We start from the raw sequence: 22,799 nt of genomic DNA, 5'->3' as shown, positions 1-22,799 counted from the left end.
TTCAGGTTGATTTTCCTCCCCAGCTGGACATGACAGCCGCACCTGTGAGTTCAGCGATGAAACCGCACCTCTGGAGCGTGTTTTTGCAGCTGGTTGTTTTACTTCATAAGCCCTTTGTTGTCTAAGCATCAACCTTGTTAATCAGTGAGCGGGTATGTATTGTTAAAGGTGTGTCGATGTGGCCGGGTTGGCTCAGTGGGTAGAGCAGGCGCACATATACTGAGAGGTTTATGCCTCGACGCAGAGGTCCAGGGTTCGAATCTGACCTGTGATGATTTCCTGCATGTCTTCCCCCTCTCTCGCTCCCCTTTTCCATAGACAGTATATACGAATGGACCAACAGGTCCCGTGTCTCTGGACGGAGACCAGTGAAGGATATTAGAAGTCACTTTTCCGGTGATGGCTGAGCGTTACTGAGCAGCCTCCAACTGAGAGAGACGACGTAGATGTGACGTGAGCAACCTGTCTGAAAGTTGGAAATCTTCTGGTAGCTGTGCCAAGAGAAATCTCAATCATTCCCAATCTAGCAGAGACGGAGAGCGTAGGTATATGTAAGGAGATAACATAGGCACAGGCTAATTATTGATCACTAAAATGATAGTTAACATTAGTAATTAAACTTAAACAGCTAACGTAAGTCGAAACTGCCTGAGAGCTTCTCCTGTACTATACGGTAATTCCTCTACTGTGCGACAGTAAGTCACGTGATTATGACACAATCGTTAGCCTATTTTTATAAAAACGTCTGCTACGGAGCCATAACGTGAGATACAAGGTAATGGAGCCTTTTATACATTGTCGTGTTTCTTTAGAAATAAACAATGGACAAATAGAGTCTTTAAACGGTTCAGATGTAAAGTTATTCGCTGTCAAAGTGGCGTAAAAATGAATGGGAGTCAATGGGATGCTAACGGCGGGTGATCGTTTTGTAGCATCAAAATGGCGCCATAGGAGGTTCGAGCTCTGAAGCGAAGCTTACCCCCTTGCCCTTTTCTCACCTAGCTGTCCTATCAAATAAAAGGCGGAAAAGCCCCAAAAATTAAAAAAAAAAAAGAAGAAAAAAAGGTGTTTCAATCCACCTTGGAGCTGGATAACTTGGTGATGAAAAGCTGGATTGAAGAAGGTGTGATGGTTTGGTAAGTCTGTGCTCTGAGGCAATGGTTCTCAATCTTTCTGAGTCGCAACCCCCCTGAATAATGAGGTTGGTGTTCCTGATCCCCCCCCCCCCGCCATCCTTCGACAACGAGAAAGATCTGCAAACTAGGGATCGACCAATTATCGGCTGGGCTGATTATCGGGGCCGATATTTTGCAATTTCTATTTGACAGATAACCAACAAAGTTAATAAAAGGACTAGCCTAGAGTTACCCTTCTCAGTTGTAACTGAGAGTGGGTCTGGGGAAGGTTCATTGACAGCTCATTTCCAAAGGGGCGTCACCAACAGACGCCGCTCAAATGCCTCTGGGCGCATTGGATAGTCCAACCAATCAGACCAACGGTCCGGGTCCGTCATGTTGAATGTAAACAAAAAGCTGCTCGCCATCGCTGCGCTATCGTCGTCGCGTAAAGCCCGCCTCAGCGGTTGCGATTGGTGTAAAGCCCGCCTCAGCGGTTGTGATTGGTGCCTCGATTTTGGGGACATTGGAAATGGGCTTGAATGCCGAAGTTCGTCAGAGTTTACCCAGGCTATAAAAGGACAATTCCGGCGCAAAATGAACCTAGGGGTTAATAACGTGTACCGAGTCGACCGTTCTCTGGGATATGTTTTCATGCTAATCGAATGTGACCAGTTTTAGCGAAGAACCGCTAATTAGCTTATAACGCTAGTCGTCGGGGCACGGGTAAAGTAAAAAGAAATCACTATTTCTATACCACTAACAAGGCTCAAAATAGCACCACACTTCCACGTCAGCATAATGAGGGTCCCTACATGTAAACCAAAGCATTGAGAACTTTGTAAGTATACAGACAGTTTATTAAAAAGATAGTTTATAAAGACAGTACCGTTCACGTATACATGCGGGCGCCATCTTGGGAAAACAGTCACGACCAGACGAACGACGAACGCCGTGCTTGAGCTATGTTACTGGTTACTGGTTGCACGGCGTTCGTCGTTCGACTGATCGTGACTGTTTTCCCAAGATGCTGCCTGCCTGTATCGGTGAACGGTACAGTCTTTACAATCAAGGGGGTAAGCTTCTCCTCGGACCGCGAACCTCCTATGGCGCCATTTTGATGCTAACAAGCCATCACCTCCCGTTAGCATCCCATTGACTGCCATTCATTTTGACGTCACTTTGACAGCGAATAACTTTACATCTGAAGCATTTAAAGACTCTATTTGTCCATTGTTTATTTTTAAAGAAACACGACAATGTATAAAAGGCTCCATTACCTTGTATCTCACGTTATGGCTCCGTAGCAGACGTTTTTATAAAAATAGGCTAACGATTGTGTCATAACCACGTGACTTACTGTCGCACAGTAGAGGAATTACCGTATAGTACAGGAGAAGCTCTCAGGCAGTTTCGACTTACGTTAGCTGTTTAAGTTTAATTACTAATGTTAACTATCATTTTAGTGATCAATAATTAGCCTGTGCCTATGTTATCTCCTTACATATACCTACACTCTCCGTCTCTGCTAGATTGGGAATGATTGAGATTTCTCTTGGCACAGCTACCAGAAGACTTCCAACTTTCAGACAGGTTGCTCACGTCACATCTACGTCGTCTCTCTCGTCGTCGTCGTTGGAGGCTGCTCAGTAACGCTCAGCCATCACCGGAAACATGCTTCTAATGGCCTTCACTGGTCTCCGTCCAGAGACACGGGACCTGTTGCTCCATTCTTATATACTGTCTATGGTCTTTACAATACCCCTAGGTTCATTTTGCGCCGGATTTGTCCTTTAACTATAAAGTTCGCTACAGCTCTGTAAGCAGTCTGCAACACCTGCAAACTAACTGTTAGCACGTTACAACTTCAGGAAGCTAGTTTTTTTTTTTATTTACATTTTTTTTTTACCTGTGTATTAAGTTTAAACTTTCAGTTTTATTAAATAATTGCTTAAAGCATTTGAACAAACATTTGTGTTGGAGTTTGTAACATTCCAAATTGTTAATTTTAACTAAAGGATTTTCATTTTTATTGTATAGTAGCTAAATGCATATAGGTTCCAAATATTGTTTTTTTATTAACTACTAATAATCGGTATCGGCCTTGAAAAACCAGTATCTGTCGACCCCTACTGCGAACCGTTGTAAACAGCTGTTCCTGCGCCTCCCCCTGCTGATTTTGAGTGCTTTTTATGAATTATACTACACTACCCACAATCCTAAACCAAACAGCGACATCTCTGATTGGTGGAACTCGTTGTTACCATGGAAATATTTACTCTACCCGCGAACGGCAAGGCTTTTAACATTGAAGTCTCTCTCGGTCACTGTTGAGCTCGTAACCTACTCACCAGTCCGAACGGGAGTCTCGTTGACCGCGAAGCCCTCCTCCGTCTGCTCCAGGTTCAACTTCTGCTGGTTCACCGTGCTTAGGCTAATATAACCAGTCCCCTCGGCCTCTCTGTCCCAGTACAACCAGTCCACTCGGCCTCTCTGTCCCAGTACAACCAGTCCACTCGGCCTCTCTGTCCCAGTACAACCAGTCCCCTTGGCCTCTCTGTCCCAGTACAACCAGTCCCCTCGGCCTCTCTGTCCCAGTACAACCAGTCCACTCGGCCTCTCTGTCCCAGTACAACCAGTCCACTCGGCCTCTCTGTCCCAGTATAACCAGTCCACTCGGCCTCTCTGTCCCAGTAGCCTACAACCAGTCCACAAACAGCAGAACGTTTTCACACACTTAACTGGAGGTAGACGTTCCTGCTAAAGCAGAAATCACGCTGGAGAATCCATCATTCAGCACGTTACTTACTTACCGTTTAGCAAGTTAGCCACACGAGCCACACCCAGAATGCACCTGCCGGTGACGCAGCGGCATCGCAGGTGTGTTTGATTTGCGTCACTCAGCGTCCCTCAATTTACGTTACTTTAGGAAACTGTAGCCTATTGTTTGGATTCACTTAAAATGATAAAAAAAAAAAAAATCATATTCAGAGTTTTATGTGATAACTTTACTCAGTCTTAACCAAATGTTATCTACACAAGTCAAATTGCAAAAAAACATGCAAGCCATGCTTTCCTGAGCTGGGTGCCAATATTAAGGAATATCTTTTTTCCATATCTAAATATAGGCTTACGAAAAAGCTGTTAAATCACATGGCCTCTGTAAGCTTAACAAACTATTTATTTGAACCTTTTACCTGCTGTATATGAATGCCTGTGAATAAAGATTGATTTAAAGGTAGATGCAAAAAAATGTTGCTCTGCCAAAGTACAAGAGTCTACTTTAATACAAGTAGATGGGAATACTGTGGGCAAGAAGAAACAATAGAAGAAGGCCTATACTTTGTCAGAAATATGAGGAAGAAATAAAGCATTTGAATCAAAACAAATATAAAAGTATAGTGTTATAAATAACGAGTTAACGAGTATTATTTCAGTTGCTGAAGATGGCTGGACGCCAAAGTGCTTATCTATCTTATTCTAGTTTGAATGTGCCGGATGTAATAAAGGCATTTTACCTTTTTTCTAAAAACAAGTGCATGGCTGTTTACTTGTTGCTCACTAGTTCCAAGAAGCTCTCCAGTTCTTCAATTTTTCACCCTAAAAATGGGTTACGCAGGGTCTTAAAAAGTCTACAATTTAAAAAATCTAAATATTATTTTTTATTGTGTTCTAGGTCTTAAGTATTTTCAAACAGGTCTTCATTTCTCTACATCCATGCAACACCTCTAACGCTCTTTTTAATTTATTCCGTGGTGTTGTAGTTCTTTCTGTCACAAGTCCAAATATAATTGTGCTATATTACGACTACAAATTAGATCAACATTCAACTACCGGTCAAAAGTTTGGGGTCACTTAGAAATCTCCATTCCACTCCATTATAGACAGAATACCAGCTGAGATCAGTTGCGTTGTTTGTTTAATCAGGGCAGCAGTTTTCAGATTACATTATGTGCTTACATAATTGCAAAAGGGTTGTGATATCAGATTAGGCAAGGCAAGGCAATCTTATTTGTATAGTACAGTTCAGCAGCAATGCAATTCAAAGTGCTTTACATGAAACATAACACAGTCCAAAATTAATACAAATTAATAACAAATTAAGCAACATATTAAGCAGTTAATACACAAATAAAAAACAATAAATACAACATGAAAAACAATTAAAAGTAGTTTAAATACAAGAGTAAATTCACAATGGAGTGCAATGAATTAACAAAAGGCAGTGTTAAAAAGAAAGGTCTTCAGCCTTGATTTAAAAGAGCTGAGATTAAGCTGAACGCAGCTTCTCCTTTTTTTGTTCCGACTCTGGGGATGGCAAGCAGACCTGTCCCTGATGATCTTAAAGATCTCTGCGGCTCATAGTTCAGTAGCAGATTCTAAAGGTAAATTGGTCCTAAACCGATTTATAAACTAGCAGGAGTATTTTAAAATCTATTCTTTGGTGCACAGGAAGCCAGTGTAAGGACTTCAGAACTGGAGTGATGTGATCTACTTTCTTGGTGTTGGTAAGGACTCAAGCAGCAGCGTTCTGAATCAACTGCAGCTGTTTAATAGGCTTTTTAGGAATACCTGTAAAGACACCGTTGCAGTAGTCAAGTCTACTGAAGATAATTATATAAATATATATAATATATAATTATAATAAAGATTAGTAAACAGAATGGGCCTTTGGAGCATTGGATGAATGGTTGTTGATAACGGACAATGTAGATATAGCATTAAAGATCAGCCACTTCTGTCTACAACAGTCCAGAACCCTTTTGCAATTATGTAAACACATAATGTAATCTGAAAACAGCTGCCCTGATTAAAAAACAACGCAACTGATCTTAGCTGGTATTCTGTCTATAATGGAGTGGAATGGAAATTTCTAAGTGACCCCAAACTTTTGACCGGTAGTGTATAATTGCAGCCAATCAGCTTTTGTGTTATTGGTGCAAGTCTCTTTCAGATTGTACCAGACATAAAACAGATTTTATTCTTCACCTTTGGGTAAAGTAAGAGTAAAATTTTAACGATAGTTTAAAAAAAAAAAAAAAGTTAGTTGATGTTGTAGTGATAAAGGTCTTAAATGTCATTCATAATGATCTTAAAAAGTCTTACATTTGACTTGGTAAAACCTGCGGAAACTCTGTCACCCTAAAAATGAGTACTGAAGTAAATGTATTTAGTTATTTTTCCCCACAGGAAGAGACAGGATACAGTAATGTTGCCTACAGATAAAAACACATCTGATGACCTGTAAAGTTGTAATAATGATTTTATTTTAACGATCTGATTTCCCAGTGACACAACAACACAAATCAAATTAAAAAAACACTTCATATATTCAAATTTAAATATATCCAAACTATACATCCGTTCCAAGCAGAGATATACTGTACACACATAAATCACAATATTGCACACCACCCTGTTTGATTTATGATTCAAGCTTTCACAGCAGTAACTGTGCCACGTTCCTTATATTTCTATCAGCAGCGATCCTGTTGGGATGAGAGGAATAAAAGCAACACAATCTCATTTTGTCTGACGAAGTATCACAGTAAAGATTACAGCAGCTACACATCATGTGTGAAGTTAACAACCGGTTAAGTTAAAAAATGTAATCGCGGTGCCGTTTCTAAATGGCCTAGAGCTTAACCCTTGTGTCGTCCTCGGGTCAAATTTGACTCATTTTCAAAGTTTTTTAATATCAGAAATATAGGTTTCTTTGAACCAAATTGCCCAAAAATAACATGGATGTACGTTGTATGGAACCCATACAACATTTAAACAAAAATAATGATTCTTTTTGGGTTTTTTTTATTCAAATTTATAGCATTTAAAAAATGTTTAAATGGTTTCAAAACTGTATCCTGGGCAGTGGTGGCCTAGAGGTTAAGAAGCGAGCTTGGGACTGGGTTCAATCCCCAGACTGACAGGATGAAATCTGGGTGGTGAAAGTGAAAGAGCAGCGCTTGTCCCCTCCCTCATTACCACCACTGAGGTTCCCTTGAGCAAGGCCCTTAACCTCCAACCGCTCCAGTGGAGCTGCTCAGTGGCCAGCAGACCAGACTGTGGTTGTACTGGGCAGCTTCCAGGTATCAATGTGGAACTGTGTGAATGTGATCAGGTCGTCGTTGCAAATGAGAAGTTGTTCTCAATCAACTTACCTGGATAAATAAAGGTTAAAAAAAAAAAAAAATTTAAAAAAAACTTTGACAGTCTGTGATCAACCACAACATCCTCTGATCTTAACTAATAGTCAAAATAATTTATTATGTCTGCTTTTTAAACTCAAAAATTTGGTATAATGTCACGTAAGTTAGGTTTATTGACCATACATTTAAAAAAGTGTTGAGAGAAGTGACAAAAACGTTTAAAAAAAGCACCAAAAGCATAAAAAAAAATGACAAAAATGTCAGAAAAAGCGCCAAAAAAAGTTCATTTTCAATTTTGACCCGCTAGGAACACAAGTTCATAGTCACCAGGAAGACAACACGAGGGTTAATCTACTTTAGATTTTACTTCTTGACTTCAGACGTCACTACATCTTCTTACTGAATTTATTTAAAGATATTTTTTTTCTATTTATTAAGTTATTTTTGAAATGTGGGATTTGTTCATTATTAATTCATTTAATTTAGTTTTGTTATTTAAGATTAATTAAAATGTCAGTTGCACCAGCACGTCAGTTGTTTTAGCACAGTTCATATAAATAAAGTACTTATTTCAGTCACTTGGCTGCAGCTCATTCTGTTCAAAAAAACTCCTGAGACTTTACAAAGAAACAATTCACACATCCAACCATTCTTTGATGGAAAATATCACAACAGACTTGAAAAAGGAAGATCCGGCACTCTGCTCTTACTGCTCTTGCTACTGCTACTACACTGCACATATCTGTACATGTTGTTCATACATTGTTCATATTACATAGCCATATTTATTCTGCGCTTATAAGGTAACTGCTAATATACTGCCCGTATTTATATTTAATTTATATTACTCCAAACCACCTTCTGTAAACCAACTGTACACTACTGTCTACTGTATTTCTTGTCCTGTCTATACTTGTATATCACATTGCACTTTTCTGCTCTTTTTGCACTTCTGGTTGGACGCAAACTGCATTTCGTTGTCTTTGTACTTGTGCTCTGCACAATGACAATGATGAATCTAATCTAATCAAATATAACTAACGTTTTGGTTCTGTTTCGGTTCCTCTGGGGTATTTAAAATACTCTTGGTGAAGGTCCACAGAGACCGAAATGTGCTGGGAGAGCAGAGTGCGGGATCTTTTTTTTTTTTTTTTTACGTATTGTGAACTTAAAATCGTATCATGAACTTAAAATGGAATGGTGAGTTGAGTGTCTCGTCACATCCCTAATCTTCACAGAGTGTCAGTAATACTGAGGGTAAGCCGGGTAGGCTCCGGGTAGGAGTGGCGTTGTGCCAGAGGGCAGCATGACTCCGGGGAGGCTGCCGTACTGGTAGAAAGAGTCCAGGGGCAGAGAGGCGACGCTGGGCCGAGCGGAGCTGTACTGCAGGCTGTGTGGGTGGAGGTAGGAGGCAGCGGCCGGGCCGTCCTGCGCCGCTGCTGAGTGGTATCTGGCGTACGGCCCCGGCCTGTAGGCCTGCAGCTCGGGGTAGTGCATCAACTGAGAGGCGACGCTCGCCTGGCAGGCGTGAGCCAGGGCGTCCTGCACCGTCCTCTTCAGCTTCATCCGCCTGTTCTGGAACCAGTTTCTGATCTGAGAGAGAAACAAGAAAGACTCGTAAGACAAAGTGTCTTTTCATACACAGAATTTTAACATTTCTCTCAATTAGTGAAGGCAGGAAGTTTAAAAAATACTGAGGTCAAAGTATGTTACTGGGAATTAAATAAATGTAGCCTAATTAATAAAGCAATAATATATATATATATATATATATATATTTAATACAGCTAAAAAAACAGATGTATAAAATAAAAACGTGAAAATTTCAAAAACTGAGTCAATGTCCCTTGAATTATAACATAAATACATTGAAAAATGTTATAATAATACAAGAATATTATACTATGAATAGGCTAAACTAAAATAAAATACTGACAATTTAAAATACTGAGTCCAAGTCCCCAAAATAATGAAAAACAACATTAAAAAATAAAAATACAACAAACCTAACCAACAAATAAGTGAATATATAAACTAAATAAAAACACAAATACAAAATACAAAAAATCTCCCAAACAAGCCCTACAAAAAGTCTTTAAAATATTTTATTTTATGTATTTAGTTACTTTAAATTTGACTGGCACTGCTGTGAATTTAATTTCATGTATTGAGTCTAAAAAATACTGGAACCAGCTTTTAAAACACCCGTCATGTGAAGGTTTTTAAACACAGAAGACAAGTTAAAGCTAAATAGAATAAAAATAAAACACAGATGTCTTTAGTGAACACAGCTCTCTCACATATTGATTATGATCTATTGATTAGATAAATACTTTATTGATCCCCAAGGGGAAATTCAAGGTCCCGGTAGCTAAAAGACATCACACACAACATACACATACATCATAAACAGGATGATAAAATAACAGATCCACATGAATAATATGGACAATAAAAGAAAAGATACTAAATAAAAAATCCACATGAATGTACTAAGGGATGTATAAGCATGAGAGGCTTGCAGTGACAGGGCAGGGACTGACCCTGTGATTCAGTATGGATGGTAGGTAAGGTGCTCTATGAGAGGGGGTGTCATGGTGGTAGTGCAAATAAGTCCAATAGTGCAAGGAGAAAGTCTAGAGACCAGCATTAAATATGGACAATATAAGAGAATAATGTAGACATAGTAATAGAAAAACTATAGCAGTGCAAGGATACAGTTTAAAAAGACAGCATTAAATATGGGCATTATAAGGGAATAAAGCAGACGGTAGGATAGACACAAATCAACAGTCAATATTAGACGAGTGTAGGACTGTTACCTGTTTGTCCGACAGGTCGAGCTTCTTGCAGAGGTCGGCCTTGTCTTGTGTTCCCAGGTAAGCGTTCCTCTTGAAGGCTTTCTCCAGACTGCTGATCTGCTCCGCCGTGAACGCCGTGCGAGGCCTCCGCCCCGACGGGGGTGAAGGTGGTGAGGCGGAGGCGGAGGGGGAGGGGCAGTCGGCGGGGGCCGAGGGGGAGAGGGAGTGACCCTCCTCGCTCTCGTAGCCGGACGTCTCCTCCTCTGTCCCGCTGCTGAAACCCGCTTCAGTCGCTGCAGAGAGAAAAAAAAAAAATCACGTTAGGCTGGAAGTTTTCAGATCCTTTTATCTGAAGTAAAAGTACTAATACCACACTGTAAAAAATACTCTGTCACAGTAAAAGTCCTGCATTCAAAATGTTACTTCAGATAAACGTATGTAAGTGTAATCAGCAAAATGGAGTTAAAGTCTTAACCCTGCTGTCGTCCTCGGGTCAAATTTGACCTGTTTTTTAAAGTTTCTATATCAGAAATGTGGGTTTCTTGCAACCAAATTGCCCAAAAATAACATGGATGGTTCCAAACAACACTATTCACAAGTAAAATTACAGATCAGTTCACTACTTTTATTGAATTGTGTGTGTTTTATTTAATATTATAGCATATTTCTGCTTTTTAAACTCAAAAATGTGGTAGGATTTCCTATAAATGAAGTTTATCGAGCATGAATTCCAAGAATAAGTGTAAAACTAGTCATTATAATTTGATGTTAGTGGTGGTAGTGGGGGAAAAAGCGTCAAAATACGTCAAAGTGACCAAAAGCAACATAGATATAAAAAAAAAGCACCAAAAACTATAAAAAAAGCCGAAAAAAAGCCAACAAAATGGCAAAAGAACAAGAAAAACTTCAGAAAAACAAAAACAAAAAAGTCTACAAAAGTGCCAGAAGCCTGGAAAAAAATTCTGAAAAAAGTGTCAACATTTTTGTTTTAGCAAGGAGGACAACACAAGGGTTAAAAGAAAGACAACTTAAACGATTATTTCTGTCAATAGACTCATTGATTAATCGACTAATTGTTTCAGCTGCACTCTGTATAAACGGGTAGAGTCACTTATTTATAAAACATCACATTTTATAAGTTCTTCTAATGTTTTGTGTGTAAAGTAACTTCATTTGTAAAGTAACTGAAGCTGCAGTAGAAGAGTAGAGTACCATGAAAAGAAAATACTCAAGTAAAGTATCATAAAATACTACTTTAGTCATTGTATTTGCAAGTGTATTGCCAATTATTTAAAGACATCACTCCACGTAAAAGCCCTGCATTCAAAAAGTTACTGTTTGTAAACTTGTTAGAATATAATACATCTTTTCATGTGAGCTATAGTTATACTTGGTGTCAAATACTGCACATTAATAAACACTTAAATGTACTTATAGATACTTAAAGTGTTGCAAAGTTATGTATTTTTACAAGTTGATCCCACAGTTTGTACATAAAATATTAACTTGTAAAGAAACTATAACTTTCAGATCAATGTACTGTAGCAGATGTATAAAATGGGAATACCCCAAGCAAAATATACAAGTACTTGAGTAAATTCTTGACTTTCCGTGACCGGACTGAACTAACCTGGATTATTAAGAGAGGTTTGGTGCTGCCGAGTGCTCAGACTGAAAGCATCGAGGCCCTGGCTCCTGCTTTCTTTCTGCTCGGGTACATTTTCACACTTCTGTCTGCGGTAAAAACCCGGCAGACTCTCTGTATGCGTCCCACAGGCTGCGGGTTCCGGTCCTGGTCCCGGTCCAGAGGCAGAGGCGTTCTCCGTACCCGCAGGCTGCTGGCTGCTCTGGGCCATCCACTCGATAGAAAAAGATCCCCTCATGGCTTCAGAGTACTGTGGGAGTTTTTGTCCTGAAAAGAAGTAACCCTGAAAGAGTAAAATCCTTTAGTTTTGGGGGAATTTAAAAGTTGTGTCCAGAGTGCAGGAGAAGGTGTGCTGGTCTGTCCTGTTCCTGAGAGTTTTTCGACTACCCCTCCTTTGTCACAGCTTGTCTGTATTTATAGGAGGCATCAAACTCCCTCAGCCCCCCCAAGATCAAAGCACGCTTCCTCCCTCCCCTCTTTTAGTTTTCACAACTGGAGTAATTAAGACGTCTCATTCAGTCTCAATGAGGCTGTTACAGCCAGGCTCCAGTGAGTCTGAGACTTAACGTCTCCTGAGTCCTGACACATCTCTTCTGTTGTCTGTCCTTATCTGGACTTTATGCAGGGTCGGATGTGTTTGGAAATCAAATAAAAAAAAATCAAATAAAAAGATAATGTGTGTCGTCTGACTGTCCAAAATCCAGATTGGAGAGCTTTTTTTTTTTTTTCTTAAAAGATTATTTTTTGGCATTTTAGGCCTTTATTTGATAGAACAGCTGAAGACATGAAAGGGGAGAGAGAGAGGGGAGGAATGACATGCAGCAAAGGGCCGCAGGACGGAGTCGAACCTGGGCCGCTGTGTCGAGGAGTAAACCTCTATATATGGGCGCCCGCTCTACCAACTGAGCTATCTGGGCGCCCTATTTCCGCTTTTTGCATGTCTTGTCTGTTTTGTCCTAGTGTGAAGGACTTGAAATATGAATAACGAGATTTACGTATGAAATATCTTTACACTGGGCCATCGGGCAACCCTTATTGTTGAACCCTGCTAGGCTTTGGGAAATCGTAATGAGGATTTATTTTTATTTTCTTGGCAGATTGAATTGATGATAAAAGAATCGTTAGTTAGCTGCAGCTTTACACACGAGAATCTTTCATTAATCAAACTGTTGAGGCTCTTTTTCATTGAGTGCTAAACTGCTCATCATATACGTACAGTCATTACTTATACATGACATTTAACTGAGCCTTTAGGTTCTTGAGTGGTTTAATATAACAGGCAGGTCAGCTAATCCCGGGGTGATCCCAGATTAAAGGAAAAGTCCCTGATATGACAGGATGGGAACAGTTAGTTAACAACGGTCAGGTTGATTTCTTTTGTATTGATCAGGATTTAGGTAATTTGATCCTACAATGATCAAGAATCACTAGAAATGTGAGACTTCTTTAGTGTAATATTATAAGATTAACAAGAAACAGACATTTATAGAAGTTAAGGAAAGATCATAAAGAAATTAGGACAATAATAAACTCCAAAAAGAACCCCAAAAACACAAATTTTAAGTACTTTAAAGTCTTTAAATATAGGACTACTCTGATCCTGTGAGGTGGAAGTAGAACTCAGATCCTGTTTTAAAAGTCAAAGTACCGTAAAAGTAGCAATACCCCAGTTTTAAAATACCCTGTTAGAAGTAAAAGTAGTTAAAAATCCTACTTACGTAAAGAGTACAAAAGTTATTATCAGCTAAATGTACTATATATAATGTAATAATGTAGTAATAATATATGTATAAGTATCAAAAAGTACTCATTATGGAGCCAGACTAGTCTGGCTATCACCAGACTGAGCTCAATCTTTTAAGATTGAACGTTAGTCTGGGGAGTCTGCTCTGTATTTTCTACCGCACAAGAGGCGTCATCAATGGACATAGTTCAAATGACTCCGATAGGACGGATAGTCCTTCAACCAATCAGACCAACGATCCGGGTGATGTAGCAGCGACAGCGGCATCAACCGGTTGCTGCCATAGAGTTCTGCGCTTCGGTGGCCGGCTTATTGAATGCATGGATGTATTAAGAGAACAAACGGTTGAATGTAAACAAGAAGCTGCTTGGTCGCTTCTCTATCGTCATCGTGTTAAACCCACCAATAGTGCGCCAGGTGGATAAGCCAGTTTGTGATTAATCCCCGCAAATTTGTAACGGAAGCAGAATAGATAAACGTACAGGTTTCCAGCCTGAGCTGCAGGACGAAATCAACTCGCCAGCAGATCGGGCTGGTTTTGCCAAAATATCCCAAAGCCTACATGTATATATTTAATTTATATTTTATTTTTTTTATTTAGTATATATTTTACCCTTGTGTTGTCTTCCTGTCGACCATGCAACTTTTAGTTTTTCTGGGTCAACATTTTAATAAAAACTTTTCTTTCAACATTTTGTTCTTTTTTGACAATTTCCTCGATGTTTTTGCACCCTTATTTCCCCAAGTTGTTAGTGATTTTGTCGATTTTTTTTCCAAGTATTTTGACGCCTTTGTGGTTTTTTTCCCCCGCGCTTTTGAAGGTTTTTACCAACATTTTTGTGACTTTTTTTCAACGTTCTTTTGCCATTATTTTCTCCAAATGCTTTCAAATTTAATACAACACCCAAATTCAATGAAAGCTGTTAATAGCATGTGTTATTCAGTTTGTGGGGTGACCTTATGGAATGGACTGAACAATGACAACAAACCAGCCATAATATCATTCAGTTCAAAAATAGATTAAAGAAATCATTACTTGACCAAAACAGAAAGGAATAGACGAAACATAGGAATGGAATAGTAATGTAAAGGTATTGTTGTATTGTTGTAAGACCTGAAAAATTGTATGCTGTATTTGCATATCTATTTGCTTTGTAATAATATGATTTTGTGAAATAGGGGCAGGACCTAATAAGCTATTTGCTTCCGCCTGCTCCTTCTTGAACTAATCCTTTGTTATTTTTTTGGTTTTTGTTAAATTCTGATTGTTTGCGTTTTATTTTGTGGTTTTAATTTTATTTGTTTTCTTTTCTTTTGCAACATTGTTGATTGTTTGAGATAAATAATAAAATAAAAAAAGAAGGAAAAAAAAGTAGTGGACTGATAATTTATTTGACTTGTGAAGAGTAATGGTTGTATGGAACCATCCACGTTACTTTCTTTGACAATTTGGTTGAGAGAAACCCAAATTTCTGACACAGAAACTTTTTGAAAATGGGTCAAATTAGACCCGAGGACAAAAGGAGGATTAAACGAGTGGTTAAAGTACTCAGATCGTTTACTTAAGTAAGAGTACCTTTGAAGTACCCCATGAACATAACAGGGATAATCTATTCTTAAGTCATCTTAAACCATTGTGTGGCTCTCAATGCTGAAAAGGGGATTTGGGGATCAGGTTAAAGAGACTGATAACGACCTGAAGACGATGAGCCGCCCTGTGAAGTGGCTCATAACCACCATCATCATCTTCATCATTGTCACCAGCAGCCTGGAAGGGGGTCAGCCTTCTGGTCCCACAGCCCAATGGTCCCACAGCCCTATGGTCCCACAGCCCAATGGTCCCACAGCCCAATGGTCCCACAGCCCAATGGTCCCACAGCCCAATGGTCCCACAGCCTAATGTTCCCACATCCCAATGGTCCCACAGCCTAATGTTCCCACAGCCCAATGGTCCCACAGCCTAATGTTCCCACAGCCCAATGGTCCCACAGCCTAATGGTCCCACAGCCTAATGGTCCCACAGCCTAATGGTCCCACAGCCCAATGGTCCCACAGCCCAATGGTCCCACAGCCCAATGGTCCCACAGCCTAATGGTCCCACAGCCCTATGGTCCCACAGCCCTATGGTCCCACAGCCCTATGTACCCACATTTCTAGGACATTTTAAAAATTAGGTCTTGTGTTCCTACATTTCCCTCCAAGGGTTAGGGTGGGTTAGGGATTAGGCGAACATAGGGCCTAATTTTGAAAAAAATCTTAGAAATGTGGGAACATAGGGATGTGGGAACATAGGGCCTAATTTTAAGAAAAATCTTAGAAATGTGGGAACATAGGGCTGTGGGAACATAGGGCCTAATTTTGAGTGAAAAAACAATCTTAGAAATGTGGGAACATAGGGCTTAATTTTGAAAAAAATCTTAGAAATGTGGGAACATAGGGCTGTGGGAACATAGGGCCTAATTTTGAGTGAAAAAAAATCTTAGAAAAGTGGGAACATAGGGCTTAATTTTGAAAAAAATCTTAGAAATGTGGGAACATAGGACCTAATTCTGAGTGAAAATATAGGTGAACATAGGCACGCTCCCCCTGAAAGGACCCGAGACGGAGGGGAGGAGGAGGAAGGCGCCGTTCTGTGTGCAAACGGTGCAGTCAGTTCAGTGCTGTCTGTCTGTCTGTTCCTATCTGTCTGTGTGCGTGTCTGTGAGTCCGTCTATCTGTCTGTGTGTTTCTATCTGTCTGTCTGTGCGTGTCTGTCTGTTTCTATCTGTGTCTGTATGTGTCTGTCTGTCTGTCTGTTTCTATCTGTCTGTGTGTCTGTCTGTCTTTCTGTCTGTCTGTCTCTGTTTCTATCTGTCTGTGTGTTTCTATCTGTCTGTCTGTGCGTGTCTGTCTGTCTGTTTCTATGTGTCTGTCTGTCTTTCTGTCTGTCTCTGTTTCTATCTGTCTGTGCGTGTCTGTCTGTCTGTCTGTTTCTATCTATCTGTGTGCGTGTCTGTCAGTCTATCGGTCAGTGTGTTTCTATCTGTCTGTCTGTACGTGTCTGTCTGTGTGTTTCTATCTGTCTGTGTCTGTCTGTGCATCTCTGTGTGTCCGTCTATCTGTCTGTCACATCAAAGAGCTGCAGACCTACATGTGACAGAGCAGGATGGGACGACAAAGTGGAGCAGACAGACAGAGAGAGACAGAAGGATAGAAACAGACAGACAGTCAGACAGACGGACAGATGGGCAGCGACAACAAATGATCAGGACCCCTTTGAACTCTTAACTGCACCATCACCTGCCTGTTGTTGTTTTTGAGTTTCTTCAGACTCTTGCCAGAGGTACTTGTACTTTACTCAGGTATTATACGTCTCTGTACTTTTAGCCCACTATATTACCGAGGGGAATGTTGTACTTTATACATTTATCTGAACGACAGAGTTGCTTTTCAGATTATGACTTTACAATAAAACGAAAGATGAATCGAGTCGTTTCCAAACTTTTTGTCCTGTGACATCGGACACAAAAAGTTTAACTTATTTTTTTGACAATTTGGTTGAGAGAAACCCAAATTTCTGATATAGAAACTTTTTGAAAATGGGTCAAATTTGACCATCTCCCCCCCTCTCTAAGATGAATGTGCAATAAACCCCAACAACTGAAAGTGCAATAACCTCATATATGTACGGTATATATATATATACACATATATATATTGTCAGCTCGTTTAACCCTTGTGTTATTTTCCTGTCCACCATGCAACTTTGTGTTTTTCTGGGTTTCGAAATTTCAACATTTTGTTCTTTTTCTACACTTTTCTCAACATTTTTGTCACTTTTTTCCATTTTTTTAGTCACTTTTTTGGCGTTTAACAAGTTTTTGTCACCTTTGGTGATGTTTTTGATGCTTTTTTTTAGTCACTTTATCCGGGTTTTTTTGGTCACTTTTTTCAGCGTTTAAAAAAAAAAAACATTCTTTTGTCATAGTTCTAATATAGAAAGTGTTTGTAAACGGGTCAAATTTGGTTAAGGACCTTGATTTTTATACATTACTGTCATTCTGAGAGCGGCTAAACTGTGTTTCGTTGTTGTGAAACAATGACAATAAAGATCTATACCAAATGATTCTATTGAGAATTTCCCCGTTGTGGGATTAGAAAAGGATTTGGAATCTTTGAATGTTGTATTTTAGGGTTGTTACCCCTCGTGTTGTCTTCCCGTCGACCGTGGAACTTTCTATTTTTCTGTGTCAAAGCTTACTCTTTTTTTTCAACGTTGTGGTCGTCTTTTTCGACACTTGTCGCTTTTCACCAAAGTTTTTCCCCACGTTTTTTGAAGCTATTTTCGACATTTTTGTCTTTTCAATGTTCTTTCATCATTTTTTTCCCTCTCCATTTTTTTTTCACCCAAATTCAATGAAAGTACTGAGCTGATCTTTTATTTGACCTGTGAAGAGTAATGGTTGTATGGAACCATCCATGTTATTTTTTGACAATATGGTTGAAAGAATCCCAAATTTCTGATATAGAAACGTTTTGAATATGGGAGGGTTAAGGGGTTCGGGATAAGGGGAGGGGGGTTAAGGGAGTATTCTCTATTACCTGCCATGAAAGTTATTTTGTAGCCTAAATGTTATTACTTTAATAGAGCATATAACATCATCATATAGCCTACTTTTTTATAGATGCTAATGGTTACCCAGAGTGTGTTTTTACTGACTAGGCCAACTTTAAATCTAAGTACTTTTACTTGCACTTGAGTATAATATTGTAGTACCTTTTCCACTCCTGCGTATTTTTGCTTTTATTGAACTACCTTTGACCAAAATAACCCAATAACCATAAAGTCCACCATGTCAGAAAGATGTTACTTTACATTTTAGGGGTAGTTGGATATTCTCCATTACCTGCCATAAAAGTTATTTTGTAGCCTAAATGTTATTACTTTCATAGATCATATCACATCATGAGATCTCCAAAACTTTTGAGCAAAAGTGAAATTTTGAGCATCAAACACATACTTTTCTGCATTCTGGTGAATTTTTTCTGCAACAATTTGAGCCTTTTCTGCATCAAGTTATGATGCTAAATGTCTTTAGGTAAAGGAAATTATTATTAAATATTTGTGGTGGGTTGCACTGGCCAGTTTTGATTATATATTACCCCCCTGTAAATTACACCTATGGATGAAGGTTTTTTTGGCCCTGTCTGAGTCCATTAATACCTATACCTATCTAATGCTTATATGTACTTGAATATTGTATTAAATATGCATCTGACACAAAATAAGATGAAATATAATAACAGATGCAACTTCTTATTCAGACACACCTTATTTATCACAAGCTAGTTGATTTAAAAACAGAAGGTCATTTAAATATATATTTACTCATGTTGGCACAAGGTGAATAATTAATATGGGCTCATTTCACATAAAAAAACAGCGACTTTATGCAATAATTATTTTTTCCCTGATCTTTTAGACATCTGGGAAGCAAAAGTTGCAGTACACCCCCCCCACCCCCCTGTAAATTACAACTATGAGCAAACACAAAAGTCCACCATGTGATGTCAGAAAGATGTTATTTTAATTTTTAGGGTTGCTTGGATATTCTTTTCTCTATTGCCTGCCATAAAAGTTTGGGAACCTTCAGGTGTTTGCTCCTGGGTTTTTTTTGGGGGTGGGGGGTGGGGGGAGACATTTAAATTTCCCAATCTCAAAAGACAAGACAAGCCTCACTCTCTTCCGCCTCCCCCCCACCCCTCCATTTGACGAGGGGAGTCGCTGCGCCTGCTCGTCCACCGGGACCCGTCCTGCTGGCCCCCCATCAAAGCCCCGGGAGCCTTTGATGCGGTTGATAGGGATCAATGGGACAGGGGAAGAGGCCTTAACTGACTGTGTTACAGACGGGGCGGGCCACTGCTGGAGACTGCCGTCAATGGAGACAAATGATTATTGGGCGTCATCACCGCCTTCATCTGCAGAGAGGAATCCATTCAGCATCACAAACACTTTTTAGTTTTATCTTAGCATATTGTTGTTTAGCTCCTTTGTGCTAAAACTGCACCAGGAAGAGACTGTTAATATTCTACATCTTATTATTCTTGTTAAGAAATCATTTATAGGGAATAAAAAAAACATGAAAAGTAAAAGAGTTTTGCCTTTAATTGTCGTTTAGTTCTTTTTTGTTTTGTTATCATTGTATGCCGACAAGTCGTACTAAGGTCAATGAAATTAACATACGCATATAGTTTAAATCTGTTTGTGAAAATGTTTTATATTTAATGTTTTAACCCTTGTGTTATCCTCCCGGGTCAAAATTAACACTTTTTTAGACAACGTTTTTACATTTTCCCACTTTTTTCTTGCTATTTTGACGTTTTTGGTTCCTTTTTCAATGTTTTTTTGCACCTTTTTTTTCCATTACCACCAGTATATTCACCACTAGAACCAACTTATTAACACTAGTTTTACACTTATTTGGTCAATAAACCTCATTTATATAAATTATAAAAAAAATTGTTAAGAAAAAAAGCAGAAATTATGAATGATTTTGACTAAAAGTTAAGATAAGAGGATTGAAGGTAATGCATAATCACAGATGTGTCAAAGGTTAGTCAGGATGATGCTATAAAATTGAATAAAACACCCAGAATTCAATGAAAGTAGAGATCTGATCCTTAAGTTCACTTGTGAAGAGCGTGTTACAGGACCATCCATGGTATTTTGGGGCAATTTGGTTGAAAGAAACCCAAATTTCTGATATAGAATTTCTTTGAAAATGGGTCAAATTTGACCCGAAGACAACAGTAGGGTTAATGAGCTTTAAATGTTGTGATGCATTGCGTTGGATAACTGTGGTGCAATTCTCTACGTATGCTGTGATGGTTCCCATTAAATTCCCTATCCAACCTTAATTAGATGATGTCAACGAGGGGGACTGTAGCGTGCCGTTTCCTTAGTTTGAATCACAGAATGTAAAGTACAATAGCTCATATGTACAGTAACTCCTGCTTTTCCTCCTGAGAATCAACATTTAGATGATGCACGGGAGTCGTGTGTCAAGGAATGCATTTTTTTCAAATCTGTTTTTGGAAATAAAAGAAATAAAGAAGTTAAAAAAAAAAGGAATATTAAAAATTGCTTAAAGAGGATTTGTGGTGAACACATGCAGCGTATTGATTTGTAAATTTAAATACATTAAAATAGGTTGTAAGGTTACTTCATTTGAAGAAGAAACTTACAGTAGTTTACAGAAAACAAACAAAAGATGATTTGAACTTAATTTAGAGAACCAAATGTGGATTAATCTGCCGCTGAAAATAGTCCACGACAAATGAGGTATTTCTCCCTGTTGGTTCGTTAAAAACTACAAAAATGAATACTATATGTATAATATCTGTGTTTTAAATATTGACATTTTCAGTAGGAACAAGGGACTTGGAGCTGAGAGACACAGACAGGAAGTCAGAAAGTATAGAGAGACGCGCCAACATGTTTCTTTCATGAGATCTTCTTTAAAGAGCAAGAGAAAGAAAAGTTGAACTGAGATTTATTGAGGATTTTCTCTATAAAGCCCTGATATAAAAACGGAGATTCATAAGATTTGTAGACAAAATAAAAATAGAATATCCGGAGCTTTCTCCTTTAACCCTCGTGTTGCCATGAACTTGTTGTCCTTTTTTTTTTAATTCACGGTCAATAAACCTAATTCATATGACATGATACCTAATTGTTTTAGTTAAAAAACTAAGAGTGACTAAGAGTTAAGATCAGAAGATGTTGAGTGGATCACAGACTGGTATCTGTCAAAGTTTGATTGAACAAAACACCCAAAGTTCAATGGAAGTAATCATTAATTTTACCTATCAGGCACATCCATGCATCTTTGTTATTTTTGGGCAATTTGGTTGTAAAAAAACCCCCCATATTTCTGATATTAAAAACATTTTGAAAACGCATCAAATTTGACCGAAGGACAAGATAAGGGTTAAAGCCTCTGTATTACAGAAGAGTCTGACTGAGATTTAGTCAGGATTTGGGCTCTAAAACCCTGATAAAGACAGAGATTTAAGCTCCTGTATGCAGAGATCTGAGCACCAGGTTGGGACATGTGTCTCCCTCTGGTCTCCTCTCAGCGCCCCGGGGGGTCGAGGTGTGTTTGTGTCCATAACAGAGCAGCAAACAGGCCCATTAGAGATGAAAGCGTCTGAATGGAGCCAATCAAAGACGAGCCCAGCAGGAGGCTGTCACCCCACAGACAGCAGCAGCCTGGGACTCTGCTGGGGCCGACAGACACACACACACACACACACACACACACACACACACACACGTTTGTGGCACTATCTTTGTGGGGACCCGTCATTGACATAATGCATTCCCTAGCACAACTAAATGCCTAACCTTAACCCTTACCCTAACCCCAACCATAGCATAATTCTAACCCTAATCCTAAAACCAAGTCTTAACCCTCAAACAGTCCTTTAAACTTGTGGGGTCCAGCATTTTGGTCCCACAAAGCCGTCGGGACCCCACAAGTATACTGGACTCCCGGTTAAATCCCTAGTTAGTGATGTAGATCAGTAGAAAATTGAATGACAACAATGGTGGGAAGAATAACAGTTGAGCATGCCAGGGCAGATGGAATAGTGCAAAAGAGCGTAAACAGACATGAGAGCAGTGCAGGTGAAGATGTGCAACTATGCAATGCAATGCAATAGGGCATGGCAGAGATAATGGAATAATGGTGTGCAAAACAGTGATCGGGCAGGAGCTCAGACAGACGTGCTTTAAAGGCAGTTAGTGGGATAAGGGTTTTGAGTTTCAGGGGTTTTTGTAGTTCATTCCAGTCATTGACATTATGACATTACAAAATAAAAAAAAAAAAAGGAGTTTGAAAGCAGCATTAATATTATTATTGCACATATTGAATGGCAGCATATAAAAAACACATTTAAGAAAAACTGATTATTTTAGGTTATTGCACGTTTATAAATAAGTCAACATGAGGCCCACTGCGGGGGATTATTAAAGCTACATTGTGTAAGAATTTCTCCCATCAAGCAGTGAAATTGTATATGACAACCAACTGAATATTACTTTCTAGCCCCTCCCATTCAGAGCGTGTTTTAACTCCTACGGTGGCCGAACCCGAAATGATCTCTTAGTGTCTCCATCGTTTACACGCAGCTGTTCTAGCCACTCCAATATTAACTTTGGTCTTGTTGCTTTGCCGCGTTGTCGTTTTAATTCTCTTATTCACTTCCCTGGCGAGTAATCTCCCACTGGCATTCATCACGGTGCCACTGAGTGTAAGAGGGCGAAAGGCGGAGGTATGTCCCTCTTTGGCTAATGTATTTTAAAGA

The 22,799-nt window shown here is 39.2% G+C and overlaps 1 protein-coding gene across 1 annotated transcript in view; it reads right to left on the bottom strand.

Annotated features, from left to right (window-relative positions):
- Positions 1–8,445: 8,445 nt before the first annotated feature.
- Positions 8,446–22,799, bottom strand: part of ved (ventrally expressed dharma/bozozok antagonist) — a 25,468-nt gene continuing 11,114 nt past the window's right edge. The window contains exons 2-4 of the mRNA XM_031287942.2: positions 11,693–11,974; positions 10,084–10,355; positions 8,446–8,854 (exon numbers count right to left, since the gene is read on the bottom strand). Coding sequence (XP_031143802.1) covers positions 8,504–8,854; positions 10,084–10,355; positions 11,693–11,945 — 876 coding nt within the window. The 5' untranslated portion in view covers positions 11,946–11,974 and the 3' untranslated portion in view covers positions 8,446–8,503. The remainder of the gene's footprint in view (positions 8,855–10,083; positions 10,356–11,692; positions 11,975–22,799) is intronic.

This window comes from Sander lucioperca, chromosome 14 (assembly GCF_008315115.2).
Source record: "Sander lucioperca isolate FBNREF2018 chromosome 14, SLUC_FBN_1.2, whole genome shotgun sequence".
Taxonomy (NCBI): domain Eukaryota; kingdom Metazoa; phylum Chordata; class Actinopteri; order Perciformes; family Percidae; genus Sander; species Sander lucioperca.
The sequence above is the reverse complement of the archived record's forward strand: the minus strand, read 5'-3'. Positions and strand labels throughout refer to the sequence as shown.